The sequence below is a fragment of the Microcaecilia unicolor genome, chromosome 6, assembly GCF_901765095.1.
Source record: "Microcaecilia unicolor chromosome 6, aMicUni1.1, whole genome shotgun sequence".
NCBI classification, from domain to species: Eukaryota; Metazoa; Chordata; class Amphibia; order Gymnophiona; family Siphonopidae; genus Microcaecilia; species Microcaecilia unicolor.
Genome location: NC_044036.1, coordinates 74,439,579 through 74,458,766, shown reverse-complemented (window position 1 = coordinate 74,458,766; position 19,188 = coordinate 74,439,579). Strand labels below are relative to the sequence as shown.

Genomic DNA, 19,188 nt, shown 5'->3' with positions numbered 1-19,188 from the left:
TCCCATCTGGCCCTATGGCTTTTAGTTTAGCTAGCTCCCCTTGAACATCCTTCTGAAAATCGTTCAAGGTGTTCCTTATTTCCATTCCTACTTGTGTTTCTCTTCTGCTGTTCTACCCCCAGCCTTTCATCTATGAACACAGAACAGAAATACTTATTCAATGTTGCTTTATTCTTATCGGTTTCTACATAGTCCTCTCCTTCACCCTTGAGCCTCACAATGCCCTATTGCACTACCTCCTATAACTAATGTATCTTTAAAAATATATCTCTCCCCCCCCCCCCCCCCCCCCCATAATACTGTATTGGCTATTTTTTTTTTTTCTTTCATATGCATCTTTGCTTTCCTGATTTTTTTTTTACCAGCATCTCTTTGCTTTTCCAGAGATGTCTTTCTCTTTCTCTTTCTGCAATCTTTGGTTTTTTTTTATGAAGGCTCACCTCTTTTCCGTATCTTTTCAGGTACTACTTTTGGGATCCAAAGCACTTTTCTTTTCCTTTTATTTGTATTTATTTTCCTGTTGCCTTTATATTAGCTCCATTGTTTTGTTAACTGCTTTTCTGCTTCCCCCAGATGTTCCTATCTAGCTAACGTTTTCATGAGGTATTCTCTCATCTTGACAGTGTTACTTATTTTGAAGTCGAGAACCTTCAATTTTTGAATGAACTCTCCATGCTTGTCTTAATATTGAACCTCACCATCTGGTGATCATTGGATGCCAGAATGGACCGTGCAGGTCTTTTTCTGCCGTCATCTACTATGTTACTATAACATCAGAAACACTCCCCCCATTTGTAAGCATCAAATCCAGTATGGCCCCATGTTGTGTGGGTTCTCTGCCTACTGCTGGAACAGTTTTCTTTGTAGATAATCTATGATCTCCCTACTTCTTAAATGACATTGGAACAGGGAAGTTTCGGTCAACATCTAGCATAGTGAAATCACCTGTTAGTACTATTTCCCCTTTCATAGCTTTATTATGAATATATTCATTTAATTCTCTGTCCATTTCTTCTGCCTGGAGGCCTGTATATTTCACCATTCTCAATAGATGTTCCATTGCCTTTTTCCGGATTAACCCACAGTGCCTTCTCTTTACTCTGCAAGTCCTTGCAATTCTGTCACTTTAATATTTTCTTTAATATATAAAGGCACTCCACATTTCTTCATATTCTTTTCTTCTTCAATAAATTGTAGCCAGTTATAACTGTATCCCTATATCTCCTTGAGTCATGTGTCCTTGACTGCCTCCTCTTCCATTACAACTTCTAGATCCAGAACCTTATTTCTCATTCTACATGCATTGGTATGCACAGCTTTCCAAATATTGCCCTTTTATCCCTTGCTGTAGCGGTATTAAAAGTTTTACTTGCCTGTTCAACTATCCCCAATAATCGCAGTTTAAGGCTATTCTTTGTGGATTAGCCAGCATGCTGCAGAAAACACTTAATGCTCTTCATTGATAAGTGTACACCATCTCTGCTCAGCATCTGTTGGAAAATCATTCCATTGTCCAGGAAGCTGAAACATTCTCTGACAGCATCTGTACAACCATGCATTCAACTCCAGGATGCATGCCTTGCTGCCTTGGCCTTTCCCCTCAACAGGGAGAATTGATATGAACACCACCTGTGCACTTATCTGCTTTAGGTTCAGGTTTATTAGAATTTGATATACTGCCCCTGTCTCCCAGAGTTGTGTAACCACTTTTGATCCGTGGGATACTTAGCTAGTATCATTCATGCCAATATAGATGAGCAGCATCAGATAATAGTAACAACTCCGATTTTGGCACCATGCAGAGAGAGAGCACACCTCCTGGGACATCATGTCTGGTTGCAGATGGATGATCTGTAATTCTCAGAACCACCACTACCCTTCATTTTCTAGTGATCATCAATCTGGAGGTTTTGAGCTTGGGTTCCTTCTGATCCTGGGACATGTTTGCTTTATCCTAGGGTTGTTTATCAGTTCTTCAGTTGAATGGGGAAGGTAGAGTTGGTTTGTTGATTCTGCAGGCCCTGATGTCTAGTTGTCCTCTTTCAATACATCTCAAGAAACATTTCATTGATATATTTCTTCCTGTTATGGATTCCTCTCAGCCTCACAGCCTACTCTCTCAATTCCTCTTAATGTGGAACCTAGCATCATATAGCTATAATAAGGGTTATTCTTCCCTAAATTCTTCACTTTGCACTTGTCCATATAAAATTTAATCTGATCTGGGCTTTGACTGATGGCTAAAAAAGGAGGTAAATGATCCACACCTGGTGTCTTGACACACCAAAGAACACTAGATGAAAGTATGATACAAAAACTTCATTGCATTACATATCCAAATACCCATATTTTAGTTATCTAATACAATAAAGGTTTTGAAACTGTACATTTTGTCTGGTGTTCTGTTGGATCATCTGTGTGTTCATCCATCTGAACTTTGGGCCTCCTGATGTTCAGCCACTTGCATGCAGTGTTCCCTAAATTTTTGTGTGCTTCATTTGGGTTAAAACCCAGATATTGTTTGGCAAGGAGCCCAAACGTTCTGCTGTGAACGCATCAGACCCCAGAACCTCTTCACACATATGCTGTTTTCCCTGAGATTTTGTAGACCCTACTGAGCACATAGTATGGATTTTCTTCTGTAATAATATCCTCTTTGCACCCTCCCCTACAGGCCCTAGGTTTATAGAGTAGTTTTGAAATTGTTGAACATTCAACACATTTTTCAGTCTTGGACTGAGACCCTTTTAAAAGAAATAAGTTTAGGCCTCAAAGCAGCCTTTCTTAGTAGTTTCCTCTTTTTTTCTTTATTCTGTAGTCATCTCTTCCCATCCCTCTGACACCTGTTTACTATTATTATTTCTCGATGTGTTTCTCTTCTCATCATGTGTCCCTAATCTTTCCATACTTCTTCATACCCTCGTGACTCTCATCATAGCACTTCATCTACAATTCTTTTTATTGCTATCTTTTCTTGTATCCATCACTTTCATTGCTTTTCCTTTTAAATCTTTTCCTCCTCACTAACGTATCAGCTTTCCATTTTCTCAAACTTTCATTTTACCATCTGTAGTTTTCCTCTCTTCCCATCCCCCTTCTCAGACCTCTCTTGATCTGTAGACGTCATCTGCTGCTTCCTCCCAAAATCTAGTTCATTTCCCAGTTTCCCTCCCTTTCCAGCTTTTCTTTCTCTTGCTCATTTTTCCCTATTTGTCTCCCTACAACCTTCCCACTTTACTGTTCATGTTTCTCCATCTTCCATCATGTGATATCTGTTGCGCAACAAAAGGAACAGACACAGCTGCGTGTTGACTGTCATCTTTCCTATGATTGATCCATATCTTGGACAAATTTTCATGCCTCCTCTCCTCTCCTCTCTTATCATCTGTTCTGTTCTTTCCACAATTTATTTCATCACTCTTCTCTATTCACTTCCCTCTACCTTTCTCACTTCATCTTCTTCTATATGTCCACCTCTTCAGGCTCCTTCTTTCCTCATTTTCCTTACTTTCAGATAGCTGTTTCACTCTTAACTATCTAGGTCTTCTTTCTTTTCCTTTGTCTTCTAAATATTTCTCTCCTCTTAGCAGCAGGGATACAGCAAGTGCCTGCTCTAGTCCTATGGCTGCTTTTCATCCTCCTCCCTAATGTACTTCATGTTTAGAGAGGAAATGTGGAGAGTAATAATGAGCAGCTGTGGAACCACTTCACTGAGGTGCATGGAGGGAGGAGAGATGGCCTGAAAGAGAAAATTGAGTGGAAGGAAAGTGTATTCAGCTCTGTCCCAAGCCCTCCATTCTGTAAGGCATCTACAGCCAGTTTGGTTCTCTGTTTGCATCACTATAATTGTGACTCTGGTCATAATGCTATGCATAATCATTTAGTTCTCTTTAAGAACAGTCATGATGAATTTTCCATTTCTGTCAAATTTTAGAGATTTCTAAAGTGTCTGAATTTTGTTCATAATCTTCAATTTGTTTGATAACAGGTAACAGTTAACCTGTTCCAGATGCAGCACACTCAAGTAGTTTCTGTTCCTGTTAACTGCCAGTCTCTCTGTGAGAGTGCAAAACTCTACGAACCAGGACAACAGTATTCAGAGTATGTAAAAAGTTTGCCAAAGGATGATAGTACTGAATCAGGATCTTTTGAAACACAGAGCTCTCAAACTGGAGGGTAAGATGCTTTTATTTTTCCTGTGCCAATCCTTGACTGAAATGTTTGTGCGTGGTTTATTTGGCTTGATTTGAACTAAGTGATGAAAAAAAAAAGTGAATTGGTAATTATTTTCCTAAGCAGTTAAAACAACGTCTTTGATTCCAAATCCCAAAAAGTAGCACAATTCACGTCTTCCTTCCCTGACGTGTTTATGCAATGGTTAGGAGTGGTATACTCAGTTTGTAAACACAAAAAAAGCACCTATGACTGTTCAAGTATAGGATAGCTAAGAGTCCTTTATTAGACCTGACACAAGCCATGTTTTGGCGACAAATGCCTGTGTCGGTGGTCAATAGAATCAGTGTATAGAAAAAAGCCAATCAAATCAGCAAAGGTAAGTTAACAACGAGGAATCCATGACAAATTAGTCTCATAGCGCTTCAGCATCCTGAAATTGGCACTAAACGGGACGCTGAAGTGCTATGACACACTGTGATTTGTTGTTCATTCCACATTTTTAACCTACCTTGGTTTGGCCCGTGTCAGGTCCAGCAAATGACTCTTGCCTTCGGTGCTTTTTTTGTGTGTGTGTTCTTTATTGTGTGTTTTCGATCCTTTCTTCTTCGTTTACATATTCAGTTTGTAATCATGTTAAGGGACTCTCATGTCATCATGGCTAATGAATGTAATCAGATATATAGTTACTTGGGCAAGCCACCACCTGCATCTCTTGCTGAGCACAACATATTAGTCTTTTATAGCTTTGTGAGACCCTGGGCGAGGGTTATGAGGTAGCTCTGTCAATAACACAGCTGGACAAGATTGTAAACATGAACTACGTGATTGTAAACATGAAATAAGTTCTTTATTAACTTAAGTCTGAGTCCTGTTCCTTCACAGGCCTAGAACAAAGGTAAAGTCTCTTATCTTCAGAGGGGGAAAAGATTTTGTATGGGTCTGTGGCCAACAGGGCCCCAAACACATTCTATGGCCTGTGACAACCACACCCCAAACACAGTTTGTAGTTTCTCAGAACAAGGCTCACAATTCTTCAAATAAAAACTTAGGTTACCTCAGCCAGATCATAGCAGCTAGAAGTGTTCAGTAAAGACATAAGCTGGGGCTTCAGTTCTTCCTTCCCTAGGCCTCCTTAACCTCAGCCTGGCCCTGTTTTTTAAACTCCCAAGTATTGACACTGCCCCTCCTGGCTCACTTCCTCCTGGGGTGGGATCAGTGCTCTTAAGGTGTCCCAGGTTAGTTAGTGAGGGACTCTTCTTAAGGGTGAGGTGCAGTGTTCTATAAACCCTGTCACATACCCTCCTCCTCAGCTCCTGCCATTTCAGGGTCCACCTCCCAGGACAAAAAGTCCACATTAGCATGCTCATGGCCCACCTAGTGTTTCACCTGATAGTGAAAAGATTGATACAGCAAGTCATTCCTTACCACAAAATAGGGGGGGGGGGGGGTGATATCTTAGCAGGGTCCTGGCTGCCCACGGGATTCTCATCCACTGCAACAACCTTAGCTTCGGCTGCCCTAAGGGACTCATCCTCTGATTTGAAATTCCCCATAGCTCCCTCAGTACTCCATTCGGGTAGATTGTCTAAAGGCTCAGGGTTGTCCGACCCATCATTTTCCTCCTGCTCTGGATTTCCATCTACAACAATTTCTAGATTCAGAGAGCACTGCGGTTTCTCTAATTGCCGTTGGTGGCGGGGCTTAGACAACTTAGAGTTTACGATATCTTACCACTGGAGGACCCTGATTTATATATCAGGAAGAGGCTCCTTCTTTGGGCCATTGATCAGCCTGACCCAAATGTTGGAAGTTGGAGAAATTCTGGCCTAAAACCACTGGGTAAGGTAGCCAAGGCAAGACCGCTACCTCCAGATGAGTTTGCCCCACAGATGATTTATAGGACACTTGAGCTGTCGTCTCTGGTCCCCTTGTACACAGGCCAGAGTCACAATTCGCTCGTAATTCAGTTGTGACCGGTTGAGTACATCTCTCCAGACAAGAGTCTTGACACTGCCAGAGTCTACTCATGCTTGGTACAGTTGTCCTAGCTCCACATGTAAACCACAATTTCTATTTCCTGGCTGGGCAGCTTCCACAAAATTGCAGTCATGAGTGGTTATCGAATTCACATCCATAGCCTCTTCCGCTATACCTGGACATTCTCTTGCTATATGGCTCTTCCCCCATACCTGAAACAGGTGGGGGAGTATGATTCCCGTAGCCAGGGAAAAGGGGCACAGTAGGTTCATGGGAATGAATGCTTCCATTGCTCCGACCCCTTCCCTGGAGACTCTGGGCTTAGAGGGTGGTTCTCTGATCCTTCAGATTGTCCGGTCCAGTTTTCACTTTTTTTTTCCTTGCAGGACTTCCAGGTCGCTTCTGTTTATATATTTCTGGCTGTGCCTAGCAGAAGGCCTCGGCTGCTTCTAACATGCACTCTGGGGTCAGTTTGGTGTGCTGTGAAGAGTTATGCTAGCCCTTGCTCTCAGTAAAATACAGGCCAATAGCTCATAATAAGAGCTAGGCTTCTTAAAATCAAAATAATCTCTGATACAAAAGAGAGCTAGCTTGTAGAAATCAGAGATCACCTTTGACACAGTTACATTTCACTGTAGCAAGTGCTGAACTGGCAAGGGAGGGGGGCATTTGCTCTTGTCTACAGTCCTAGGACTGGCACCTACAAGACGTCATGAGCAAGAGTTGCTATGGTTGTGTAGAGATAGTACTGGGTCAGCTGCACCCCGGGTGAGAACATCCAAAGGAGGGGCTAGGGAAAGTTTGGGGAACATGCAAAGTCATCTAATAAGATGCGCTCTGAGCATATCTTGTTTATACTTAGAGTTTGAGAATATGTGAAGTCATTTTGATCAACTGATAAGGTCCAAGAACCCTGGTGACAAAGCTAGGGTCCATTGAAATGAATAGGGTGAAAATAGTATAAAAATGGGAGTCAGAAGGGTATTAGAACAGAAGGAAGGCTACAAGAGAAGGAGGGTGACAGACATGTTGTAGACTGCTGTTCAAACCATACGAATACCTGATTTGCCTGTATTGCTATTGGTAAGATTGAAATAAACTATCTTCTTATATCCCAGCGAGTCCTTCTGATTATGGAGTTCGTTAATTCCTGGACTGTGTAAGAGCAGTCTGGTGGAGGATGAGGTCAGAATAGGTGGGGGAACACGCAAATAATATACAGCTGCCACACCCACTGCTTCATAGACAGTGGTAATCCTGCCTGGAGCTACTTCAGGAGGACAACTCTTCTGATCTCTGAGCCTTTCATTCCGGTTGCAGCCATCTCCAGGTGACCTCGTGTCGGTAGAAGAAACTCCGATGGTTTTCTTTAGCTTGCAGAGAACCCTTCCGGATCCGCTGCTGATGAACACCGGGGTGCAGCCTCCCCTCCAGGATGGCTGCTTTAACCTCAGTGTAGGTGGCCATCCCAGCGGGATTGACATCTTGAAATGCTGTCTAGCTCTACCGGTCAGTAAATTCCCCAGATATGCTGTCCATGACGTCTCTGGCCAACCAGCAAAACTGGACGGTCCTCTCAAAATTGGTCAAGAAGTAGTCCGGGTTGTCTTCCGGCACCCTTTTCCTAAATACAGAAACAGGTGGGGTCGCTGACAGGCTATGTGCCTGGTCAGCTGTACCAGTTTGGGCCTGCTAGCTCTGTTGTAGCTCTATGAGCTTCTTCAACACTTGTTTCTGTATCTCTTGTTACTGCTTCCACTGTTCAAGATGCGCCTGCATAAACTGTTGTTGTTGCTGCTGTTGCTGCCCTTCCAGGATCTCCTGCTGTTGCTGCTGGCCCTTCACCAAGGCCTGGAACAGCCCCTCTATATTTTGGCTGTAAGCAGCCTGCACTTCGCAGTACACCAGAAAACAAAATAAAAGCCAGTCTGTCCAGCACAAGGTATACGTTCCTCCCCCCCCCCCCCCCCCCCAAACTAGGGCAGCGCTAACTGCTTTTGCCCAATGTCCCAGTGTTTGCTGTTAATAGGTTCAGCGCCTCGAAGGTCATTGATCCGGCTTCCTCGACAGGATAAGCTCAGAATCCCATCACTGCCACCACATGCGAGACCCTGGGCAAAGGTTATGAGGTATCCCTGTCAATAACACAGCCACACAAGATTTGTAAACATGAAATAAGTGCTTTATTAACTTATGTTTCAACGTTTTTATTAATGATGAAATAAATATGGTATAACAGATACCATAAAATATAAAACTTCAACAGTACAGTGAAACCTCACATATAAGTATTGAACAGACCATCATCAAGTTTTTTGTATACTTCTCCCCTCCCCACCCTCTATTCCCCTTCCTTCCCCCCTTACTTCTGTGTGTCAAACAATATTGGGGTTAATGGATTTAAACATTCAGACCATGTGTACTGCCAAGGTAACTCACAATAGATTGAGGAGCAAACTTCGCCCCCGTGGACTAAGTCCTTGTATATATAGGCCCCATATTGACATGAACTGCTTTTTCCTTTTCGGGGTTCCCTTCGCCTTGCTTTATTAACTTAAATCTGAGGCCTGTTCCTTCACAGGCCTAGAACAAAGTTGGTCTCATCTTCAGAGAGGGGAAAAATTTGCATGGGCCTGTGGCTAACAGGGCCCAAAACAGTCTAAGGCCTGTGATAGCCATGCCCCAAACACAGTTGTAGTTTCTCTTTGTCTTTCCAGGTCTGGCTCCAGCCAGACTTCAGAACAAGGCTCACAATTCTTCAGATAAAAAATTGGGTTACCTCAGCCAGATCACAGCAGCTAGAAGTGTTCAGTAATGGCGTAAACTTGGGCTTCAGTTCTTTCTTCCCTAGGCCAGAACAAGGCTCACAATTCTTCAGATAAAAAATTGGGTTACCTCAGCCAGATCACAGCAGCTAGAAGTGTTCAGTAATGGCGTAAACTGGGGCTTCAGTTCTTTCTTCCCTAGGCCTCCTTAACCTCAGCCTGGCTTTGTCTATTAAGCTCCCAAGTATTGACACTGCTTCTCCTGGCTCACTTACTCCAGGGACGGGATCAATGCTCTTAAGGTGTCCCAGGTTAGTTAGAGAGGGACTTTTCTTAAGGGTGAGGGTAGTGTTCTATAAACCCCGTCACAAGCTCTTATATGGTTTTCCCAATTTGGGATGAAATTAAAGACAGAAAAAAAAGTAATTTGAGTTCTGCCTTTTATTGAGGGTAACATTTTAAAGAGTGGTTTTGTAGTACCTACACGAGCAGGACATCTGAGGTGGTGTCACAAGACACAACTAGAATATTATGAAAAATAATCTGTTGGTTCAGAATTAAGTTCTGTTAATTATTCTAGTTTTGAACATCCTTGCTGTGTGCTATGTGATCGTTTCAGTTGAAGTGTTGTTTTAAAATAATTTTGTTGTGACACATTTTTTACACTTTTGATATGTTTTTAGGGATTTTGTAATTAAAAGACCAACAATTAGTGAACAAATTTTACATGGAAATTTATTTGAGCCTTCTGAAGACTTTCACACCCAATTGTTGGAAGATGGTGAGAGCCCAAGATACTGTCGTTCACAGAAGACTGGACAGAAGAGATCTTGTAGCAGTACTGATATCCAAGGTAGTTTCCTTTGTTCATATTTTAGCTGAACCTATTAATCATCTAAATAGCAAAATAAGTATTCCTATTTTAGATATCTAAGCTTGATATGAAGTTAATGACGCTTCCAGCCTCAGTATGTTGTTATTTTTGTTATCTATTAGGCTGTATTTACCACCTTTTTGAAAGAATTCACTCAAGGAGGTGTACAGCAAGAATAAGTCAAACATAAGCAATAGAAAGTTACAGTAGTAAAAATATTCAGATAACAGTACAAAGTATGGCATAGTATGCTACATTCTAATGTCAACACAATACACAATAAAAGATTTTAATAGACAGCATAGGGCGTAAGCAAAGATGGAACATAAGATTGAGTGATAGGAGTCAGAAAATGAGGACTAATTTAAAGGAAGTTGCACATGAGGTCAGAAAGTTGCTTGAATATTGTCTTAGAGTTGGAGTGGGTAAACATGTCCTGCTATAATATTTTAATCTCCAATCTTGTTATAACTTATATTTAGCCACTAATTGGATAAGGGTGTCTCCAGTGATGTTTGGGTGCCACCTAGTGTGATCTTGGTGGCCTAGTAGTAGACATTTTTTTATTGGACCCAATGTTCCATGTTTGATGATAGAATATCTGTGCTGCTTGTACTGCTGCTGGTAGGGTAAAATGTAAATAAATAAATAATTTCTCTGTCATTAAGTTGGAGGAATTTACCCATTTTTGTTTTTACATCTAAGAGATATTGCATTCAGTAAATATACTAAATTGAATGTAATGAGATCTGTGATGGGTGAATTGCCCTGATACAGGCGCTATCCAGCTTTCCTTTATCTTTTGGAAGCTTTTAGCAGGCTCACTGCGCATGCACACATGTGTTCCTGCCTGCCTGGCTTGCATGGTTTCTTCTCATCTGCAGAGCAGAGGGGACATGTTTTTGGACTCTCTCATGTAGTTTTTTTTTTCTCTTCAGCTGGCAGAGCTTGAGATCCCCACCAGCTACCGTTAAACGTGTGCTACTGTTGGGTGGGCCTGAGCTCTAAGTGGGTGGGCCTCAGCCCACCCAGGCCCACCTGTGGCTACGCCACTGATATGTATAACTTGGTAAAAAGGCTGTTTAGATAACTAAAACTGTAAAACGAGTTCCCCAGGGATCTGTCCTTGGACCCCTTCTCTTCTCAATCTACACCTCCTTCCTAGGCTCACTGATCTCATCTCATGGTTTTCAGTATCATCTTTATGCTGATGACACCCAGCTCTATCTCTCCACACCAGACATCACCGCGGAGACCCAGGCCAAGGTATCGGCCTGCTTATCCAACATTGCTGCCTGGATGTCCAACCGCCACCTGAAGCTGAACATGTCCAAAACTGAGCTCCTCATCTTTCCACCTAAACCCACCTCTCCTCTTCCTCCACTCTCTATCTCAGTTGATAACACCCTCATCCTCCCCGTCCCATCTGCCCGCAACCTCGGTGTCATCTTCGACTCCTCCCTCTCCTTCTCTGCGCATATCCAACAGACTGCAAAGACCTGTTGCTTCTTCCTCTTCAACATCAGCAAAATTCGCCCTTTCCTATCTGAGCACACCACACGAACTCTCGTCCACGCTCTCATTACCTCTTGCCTTGACTACTGCAACTTACTCCTCACTGGCCTCCCACTTAACCATCTATCCCCCCTTCAATCCGTTCAGAACGCTGCCGCACGTCTTATATTCCGCCAGAACCGATATACTCACATCACCCCTCTCCTCAAGTCACTTCACTGGCTTCCGATCAGATACCGCATACAATTCAAGATTCTCCTCCTTACCTACAAATGCACCCGGTCTGCGACTCCTCACTACCTCTCTAGCCTCATCTCCCCCTATGTTCCTGCCCATAACCTCCGCTCACAGGACAAATCCCTCCTTTCAGTTCCCTTCTCCACCACTGCCAACTCCAGGAGAGGTGTGACCACAGAATGTTTAAAGGCAGTAGGGACAGTTGCAGTGGAAAGTGAGAGGTTGAGAATGTGACAGATAAAAGGAATAAGAGCAGGTGAGATGGCATTAAGAAGGTGGGTGGGAGTGGGATCAGAGGAACAGGTGGTACATTTTGAGGAAGAAAGGAGAAGTGTAGTTTCCTCTATAGTAACTTCAGGAAAGGAGGAAAAAGAGAGAGGGGAACGGACTAGTGGAGGGAGAGGTGGCGAGGTAGAGAATTCAAGGTTTATCTTTTGAACCTTGTCGTGAAAGAATTCAGCAAGGGTAACTCTTGTAGCGCTTTAGAAATGTCAATTAGTAGTAATTAGTAGTAATATAACTTTTCCTTAAAGGAGCTATAAATATAATTTTATGTATGAGTAAGATTGTGCCAGAGATAAACTTATAATTTGATACTTTCTGTTATATACTAGGAGTCAAAACTCCTGAATCCTGTTAAAATGAGAGGAGTTTAGATTTTCTATCTTCAGAGCATTTCCTCCTCCTTTTCTATATCTGAGACCTCCAAGCCAAGCATTTGTCTTCATAAACATTATGCTTGCCTTCGTCTTTCATTTGTTTTGAAGCAGTGTGAGGTTTACAGTAGAGTATGTTCTTTAGTGGTAAGGTGCTTTTAAATGGGACACATTTTTTTTCATTCACATGTATAAATATGTTTGTACGTTTGGGTAGCTTGCAAGGTGCCCTTGACCTGGATTGGCCGCTGTCAGGGACAGGATGCTGGGCTCGATGGACCTTTGGTCTTTTCCCAGTATGGCATTACTTATGTACTTATGAACTTAGATGAAGGCACAGCTATGAAAAAGGAAGTCAGGAGCATGATTACCCCTGAATTATAATGAATGCTTGCTTGCTTCATCTTTAAAGCTACAAGAGGTCCACCTCCATTTAGATCCTGGTCGGTTGGCAACCAGAGTGGTAATGGTGGTAGCGGAATGTGCAGTGATTCAGAAAGCGCAGGAGGAAGCAGTGAATCCCGTTCAATGGATTCTCCATCTGCCAGCCCAGGTATGCAGATTAATATTCTCATAAACAACTAACTTAAGAAGCCATGTTTTTTAATTTTTTTCTTTCCATGTCAAGAAAGCAAATAGGAATTACCTACAAAGTTTTACGTTTCTTGATTTTGTTTTTCCCTTCAGGAGATTTTAAGAGAAGACTTCCACGAACACCATCTACAGGTACTATGTCATCTGCAGATGATTTGGATGAAAGAGAACCACCTTCTCCTTCAGAGAGTGGTAAGCTGCTAAACTGCCATATTTGCATTCTGATGCTACTAGAAATCTGCTTTGTTTGCATAACATATAAATGAGGGTAGAAAGAGCAGCTAGCTCATTTAGTCTGCCCTTCTCCTGTCCACAGTGCGAAGATGTATCCTAACTGTCAGTTATCGAGTGTGAACACTAGTAGAATATCTTGGAGCAGTTTTTGTAATCTTATTTGTACACTTCCATCTTGGAAAGATGAGAGAGATGAGTTTGCAAGATTAGTTCAAAGTTTCTGCACAGGGTGGTTCAAGCATAAAATGCCTGATCACATGATAGAGAGCTAGAAAAATGGCTGTTTCCTCTACCTTTCCTGGGATTTAAACATAATCCTAACTCAGTAGATGAAACCACCATTTGAACCAATGGAATGTTCTTTGGTAGAACACCTTACCTCAACAAGGAGAGTCAGCTTATGCTTTGAATTGAATTGATATTTAGTTTTAGTTTTCTTTTCGTTTTAATGTTTTATTTTAAAAGATTTATGAAGGATGCTTTAGTATATTTTAAATTTTATGGATAGATACCCGCTTAGATTGTTTTTTTTTTATTGTAACATAACAAAAACAGCAAACAGAAAAGAACGAATACAGATCGAGTCAACTATCAAAAGGCATAGCCATTAAACAACTAAACAAGCATAGATCAAGAACCACCAAGTAAACTTCTCTCGATGCCTCCCCTACCCTCCTTTCCACCCTCCCATCCCCTCACTGAAATTCCATGAACCATTCCCACATTTGTTTGTATTGGTTCCACTTATTTTGGTGAAGAGCTGTATGCCTTATAACATTCACATAGGTATCCTCTCAATTTCTCTTTGACTTTCTATAATTCAGGCAGTTCCGCAACATCCCAACGGGTCTCAATTACCATTCTGATTGTTGCAAACAATACCTGATGTCTGGTATTCTCATGTTAAATCATGTTCCATATTTAAATGGAAAGCTGTCTTTCAGTATAAATTGCACATGAAACGTATCTTTCCCAAAAACTTGGATCTTGGGACAAGTCTGCTAGATATGCCTATATGTTCCATCCTTGCCAACATGCAGCCACCCCTTCTTGTCCCAAAATCTTAACTTATCAGAAGTATAGTACCATCTTATCAATATTTTTAATGCATTCTCAATAACCTACGATGCATAAGATATCTTTTGTGTCCAATTGGGAAGCAAAGCCAATGCTGGGCAGATGTCTATGCCCTGAAAATGGCAAGGACAAATCCAAGGTCAGGTATACATATGAAGTATCCTCCCAGTCTGACCCAACTCAACTTCTAATCCCTTTTCCAGGGTATAGCTCGGATGTCTATCTGTTCATTAAGGATTTTGTATATGATAGAAATAAGCCCTGTGATTTTTTTTTATCCACCAACTTCTCAAATATAGGTCACTACATCTCCATCTGAGCTATTATGTCATTCTATTGTAAAGAAATAAAACAATTTACGTGCAAGGATGGAAACATTGCTGGAGCTGAAGGAATATTGCTCATTTAAGGTCTTCAAAGTTTACAATCTGACCAAAACAAATCTGATCCCCAGTGTATCCCACCTTCGAAAGACTCCATCATCCTTCCCGGTTTGGAACCCCTTTGCATATCCCATAGATAGATAATAGGAATATTTCTGTCCTCCCAGGACTATGTTACCCATATCTACCCAGACAGTCAGTCACTCATAAAATGGTTTCACAATTTCTCTTAAATCTTTTCAGGAACATTCCATCCATAGGAGGTACCACAAAGGGATCTCTGGTATCCCCTTTAGCCTGGTCCCCTTTTCCACCTGTGGCCACTTTAGAACTGTTTTAAGTTGAGCAACTTGGCAATATTTTTCAAGATTAGGGATACAACCCCCCCTACATCGAAACAGCACCTCCCTGTTGATTCTAGGTTCCCCCCCCCCTTCTCCAATATAAAACAAAATATTTTCTTATGCCATATTTGGAACATATCCAATAGTATAAAAATGGGCAGGGCTTGGAACAAACTTGGGCACCACAATCATTTTTATAGCTTCCATTCTTCCCATCCAAGATAGGATAAGCTTATCCCATCTTTCTAAACCGTGATTAATCTGTGCTGGTGAGAGTTCAAGGTTCCATTGAAACAGGTATGTATAATCCTTCCCCAAATTCACCCCTAAGTACTTGATAGATGTTTACTCACTGAAAGGGAAACTCAGTTTTCAACACCTGTGCATCCATCTCAGTGTTGGAAATATTTTAACTCTGTCCCTTAAAACCCAACAACCTCCCATATTGGTCCATGAGATCTTGAAGTGCTTCCAGCATAAACTAGGATATCATCTGCAAAATAAGTTATGTTGATGCCCCCATATCTCTAATCCTACAGTGTCTGGACAGTTCTGTGCAAATGGCTCAATAACTAGTGCAAAAAGCAAGGGTGAACATGGGCAGTCTTGCTTGGTGCCCCTTTTCAACTCAAATAATGGAGCATATTTGGCATTAACCTGATCATATACTAAAGGTTGATTATACAGTGAATCCATCCAATAGATGAAGCGGTCCCCCTATTCCTGTCTTTCCTAGCATTTGAAGCATAAAGGGCAATATACAATATAAACCCCTTTTTGGCATTGACCACTGTTGTTAGCATGAGCACTTGTACATTTTTTGCTTTCCAAATTAAATTCAATACCCTTTTAATCCCATCCCCTGCCTGACTCCCTGCAATGAACCCAACTTGATCCAAGTATATAAGGTCAGGCATAATCCTCGCTAACATGTCATGACCCTCGCCAATATCTCAGTGCCCAAGCCTAGTAGTGAAATTAGCCTGCAGATCCCACACTGGGTAATGTCCTTGCTTGGTTTTGGGATTGATCCCAGCAAATCTGATATAATGTGGTAACCACTCTTCCCCTTCTAGTGAATTATAGAGCTGTACCACCAATGATGAAACAGCATGGCTAATTTTTTTTTTTTAATAAAATAATACTGTAAAGTCATCCATACCTGGTGACTTTACCACTAAGTAATTTAATGGCTTGACAACTCCACTTCTGTTATATATCCCTTCAGTGCTTGGGCTGCCTCAAGAGAAACAGACAGTAAATTAATATCCCTTAAATAAAAGTTGGATTTCTTCATCTTCTACCTCCTGTTCAGGTGTATAAAGCTCCAGATAAAACTCCACATGACTCTATAGTATACAGTTTCCCAAGTAGACAAGATGCTATTACGAGTTTGCTGAATCTTTAGTCTTTGAGCCAAAAGTTTACTAACTCAGCTCCCTGATGCAAAGTATTTTTGTTTAAACTTGTTCATCATAAACTTGATCTCCTCATCCTGTAGCTCTCCTAATTCTGCTCAAGCCTGCCTGAGCTGTTTCAAAATGTCTGATTTTAATATGTACTGCCTCAACCTAGATTCTTTTTCCTGCTGCTGCTTTTTAAGTGCTGGTGATCTTATCAGTTACCTCCATAAGACTGCTTTCAAACGTTCCCATATTATTTGTGAGGAATAATGACTTGATTATTATTCTGCAAATGTTCCTTAATTACCCCTTCAGATGTTCTACAGTCTTTGAATTTCTCAATAGACTGTCGTCGTCCCCCCCCCCCCCCCCCCCGATATTCAAAGTGATTTTAATTGCTCCTAGCCACCCAACTGGCAATATTTAGCAGCACTTCAGCAGAGATTGGCGGATGCTCCATGTCTGGGGGAGGGGGGAATAACCTTTTTTGAGAGAAGGTTGAGGAGGAAACTGACAAAATCAAAAAACATACTGGGCAGTGCTGCTGAATATTGGCGCTGACAGCCCATTAAAAATGGGCAGGTCAGGGATGGTACAGGGGGTGAGCATTGAGGAAGTGCCAGCAGTAATATTCAGTGCCGGCATCTGCATAACTTTTTTTTTAATTCCCTGCCCCCCCCCCCCCCAATTGCAGCTCCCCTCCTTTCCTTCCCCCAGCCCATGACAGTCACAACCCACTTCTCCCTCCCCACTCTAGAAGAATGTAGTAGTACAAGTAGTTTTAAATAACCTATTTGCATGAGGTAATCAACTCTCTGAAGAAGCTCAAACAGTGTAGGTTGCTCAAAACTAAAATAGCAGTATTGTTCTCTGGCTGAAAGTGCAGTCCACAAGGACTGGGTATTTACTTGGTTGTGCCCCCCCCCCCCCCCCCCCCCCCCGGTCCGTTGTCAGCACAAAGTAATTTGTCTTCCATTGATTCATCCTGTTTGATGGAGAAAGCAAAGTTGTAAATTAACTTTTCCGAGGACAAGTAGTTATGTATTCTCACAAGTGGGTGACACCGACCTGCGTCGCATGGTCCGGGACTTATGAAAAGCATAAGCAGAGCTTTATGGAGTGCAAGACGCTCCACTGCACATGTGCGAGTTCCTTCCTGCCTGCTGTGAAAATGCAGTCTCCTCAGTTCTTTTTGTACCGCTGTGAGGAGAGGGCATGTATTGTTTTTTTTAACCATCTCCTCACATCGCTCGTTCCAAAAGAGCTTTTTTGTGCCTTTCGGCATTTTTTTTTTTTTATCCTTACATTGTGTTCCTGATTGTGAAACCCCCCTTCATTTGTTATATTTTTTGCCTAGTTTTAAGTTTCCTTTCTTTTCATCATTGTTCAGCCGCTTTTAGGCCTTGACTTTGGCCAGGCTTTTTCCTTTCCCTTTTTACCATGCCTTGCCCCTTTTTCAGGCACTATCTCTTCGTTTAATTTAGCCGAGGAAATTTTTCCTTTCATGTCCACAAAGGTTCTCAGTGGCTTTAAGTGCTGTATCCGGTGCAATCAGACTATCTCTGGGAAGGACACCCATTCTTGGTGTCTTCAGTGTCTCGGGCTTGGCCATAGCCTCATTAACTGGCATCGACTTTGAGCATCGCACCAGCATCAGAAGCATCGGTAAGCATGGCTGCTGCTAGATACTGGGAGCAGTAAAATATTGAGTGGATCTCCACCTGCCTCGAAGCCTCCTGTTGTACAGGGCTCCCGGGACAGTCCATCGTCAGACCTGACCCAAGACGACTTCTGGATTTGTCATTGGTACCGGGGAGCCTCGGTGATGCATTTCAGGCAAAGGTTAAGAAACATCGTCATCGGTCGCCCTCGACGCATGGTGTTGGGAGTTCTGGGGCGTTGAAGCGTTGACGCTGGGAGGACCGCTCCCCCTCCGTGCAGGAGGTGCTGATGTGTCAGTCTCCCAGCAGCCAAGACCCGGCTCCTGTATCGACCCTGGCAGCTCTGCAACCTGCGCCTGAACCAGCACCCCATGTTTTCCCGTTGTCGGCCCTTGAGCACATTCGGGCCTTGCTCCCTGAGCTGCTGGATGGCCTTATGCAATGGGCATCGGGGCTGCTTGCGCCTACCCTGCCTCCCGTTGTGGCCTCTCGGCCCTCAGCCTGTGATGTGGCCTCTGACACAAATGCCGAATGCAGCCCCAGTGTCAACTGCCACCCAAGCCGGCACTCCCTCAGCATTGGTGGAGGAAGCTTTGCTGGAGTCGAGGCAGGAGCTGACTTCTCAACACTGTTCTCTGGAACATGGTTTCTATACGTTGAGGCAGGTTCAGTCACGACACTCCCATCAGGAGGTATTTTCTGAGACCAAAGAGGAGCACTCATGGGGTTCTGAGGAGGATCCAAGGTACTTTTCCTCTGACCTCCCCTCCACTTGAAAGGAGAAAGTCTCCTCTGTGAGAGTCTTTCATTTTCTTCTTTTGTCAAGGAAATTGCTGATGCCATTCCATTTCCTTTGGAAGCGGAGGATGAGCCCAGGTCCAAGATTCTTGAGGTCCTGGACTTACATGTCTCCTTCTAGGGAAGCTGTGACTGTCCCTCTCCACTCCAGGAAGTCCTCGTTAGGAACTGGGAGTCACCTCTGTTGGTCCTGGTCATTCCCAAGAAGGTCGTTGCCATATACCAGATCCAGAGTACACCTGGTTTTGACAAGCCTCAGTTGCCTCAATTCCATGGTGTTGGAATCTGCTCTCAAAAGAGCCAGGATTTCCACGGACTATGCCTTGGCGCCCCCAGGAAGAGAAGCTAGAACCTTGGATTCTTTTGGGAGATAGATGCACCAGGCTTCAATGCTCATCTCCCGAATACAATCCTACTTGCGACTAAGAGGTGCTGTCTTTCAAATGGAGGAGGTTTGCTGTCTGGTGTGAGAGCAAGGCCCTAGATCCCCTTGC

At 42.8% G+C, this 19,188-nt stretch overlaps 1 protein-coding gene across 3 annotated transcripts in view; it reads left to right on the top strand.

Moving 5' to 3' along the window:
• Positions 1–19,188, top strand: part of ARHGAP29 (Rho GTPase activating protein 29) — a 321,071-nt gene that overhangs the window by 249,662 nt on the left and 52,221 nt on the right. For all 3 annotated transcript variants that reach the window (XM_030206020.1, XM_030206021.1, XM_030206023.1), the window contains 4 exons: positions 3,989–4,176; positions 9,602–9,771; positions 12,613–12,753; positions 12,888–12,986. In XM_030206020.1, the coding sequence (XP_030061880.1) occupies positions 3,989–4,176; positions 9,602–9,771; positions 12,613–12,753; positions 12,888–12,986 (598 nt within the window). The remainder of the gene's footprint in view (positions 1–3,988; positions 4,177–9,601; positions 9,772–12,612; positions 12,754–12,887; positions 12,987–19,188) is intronic.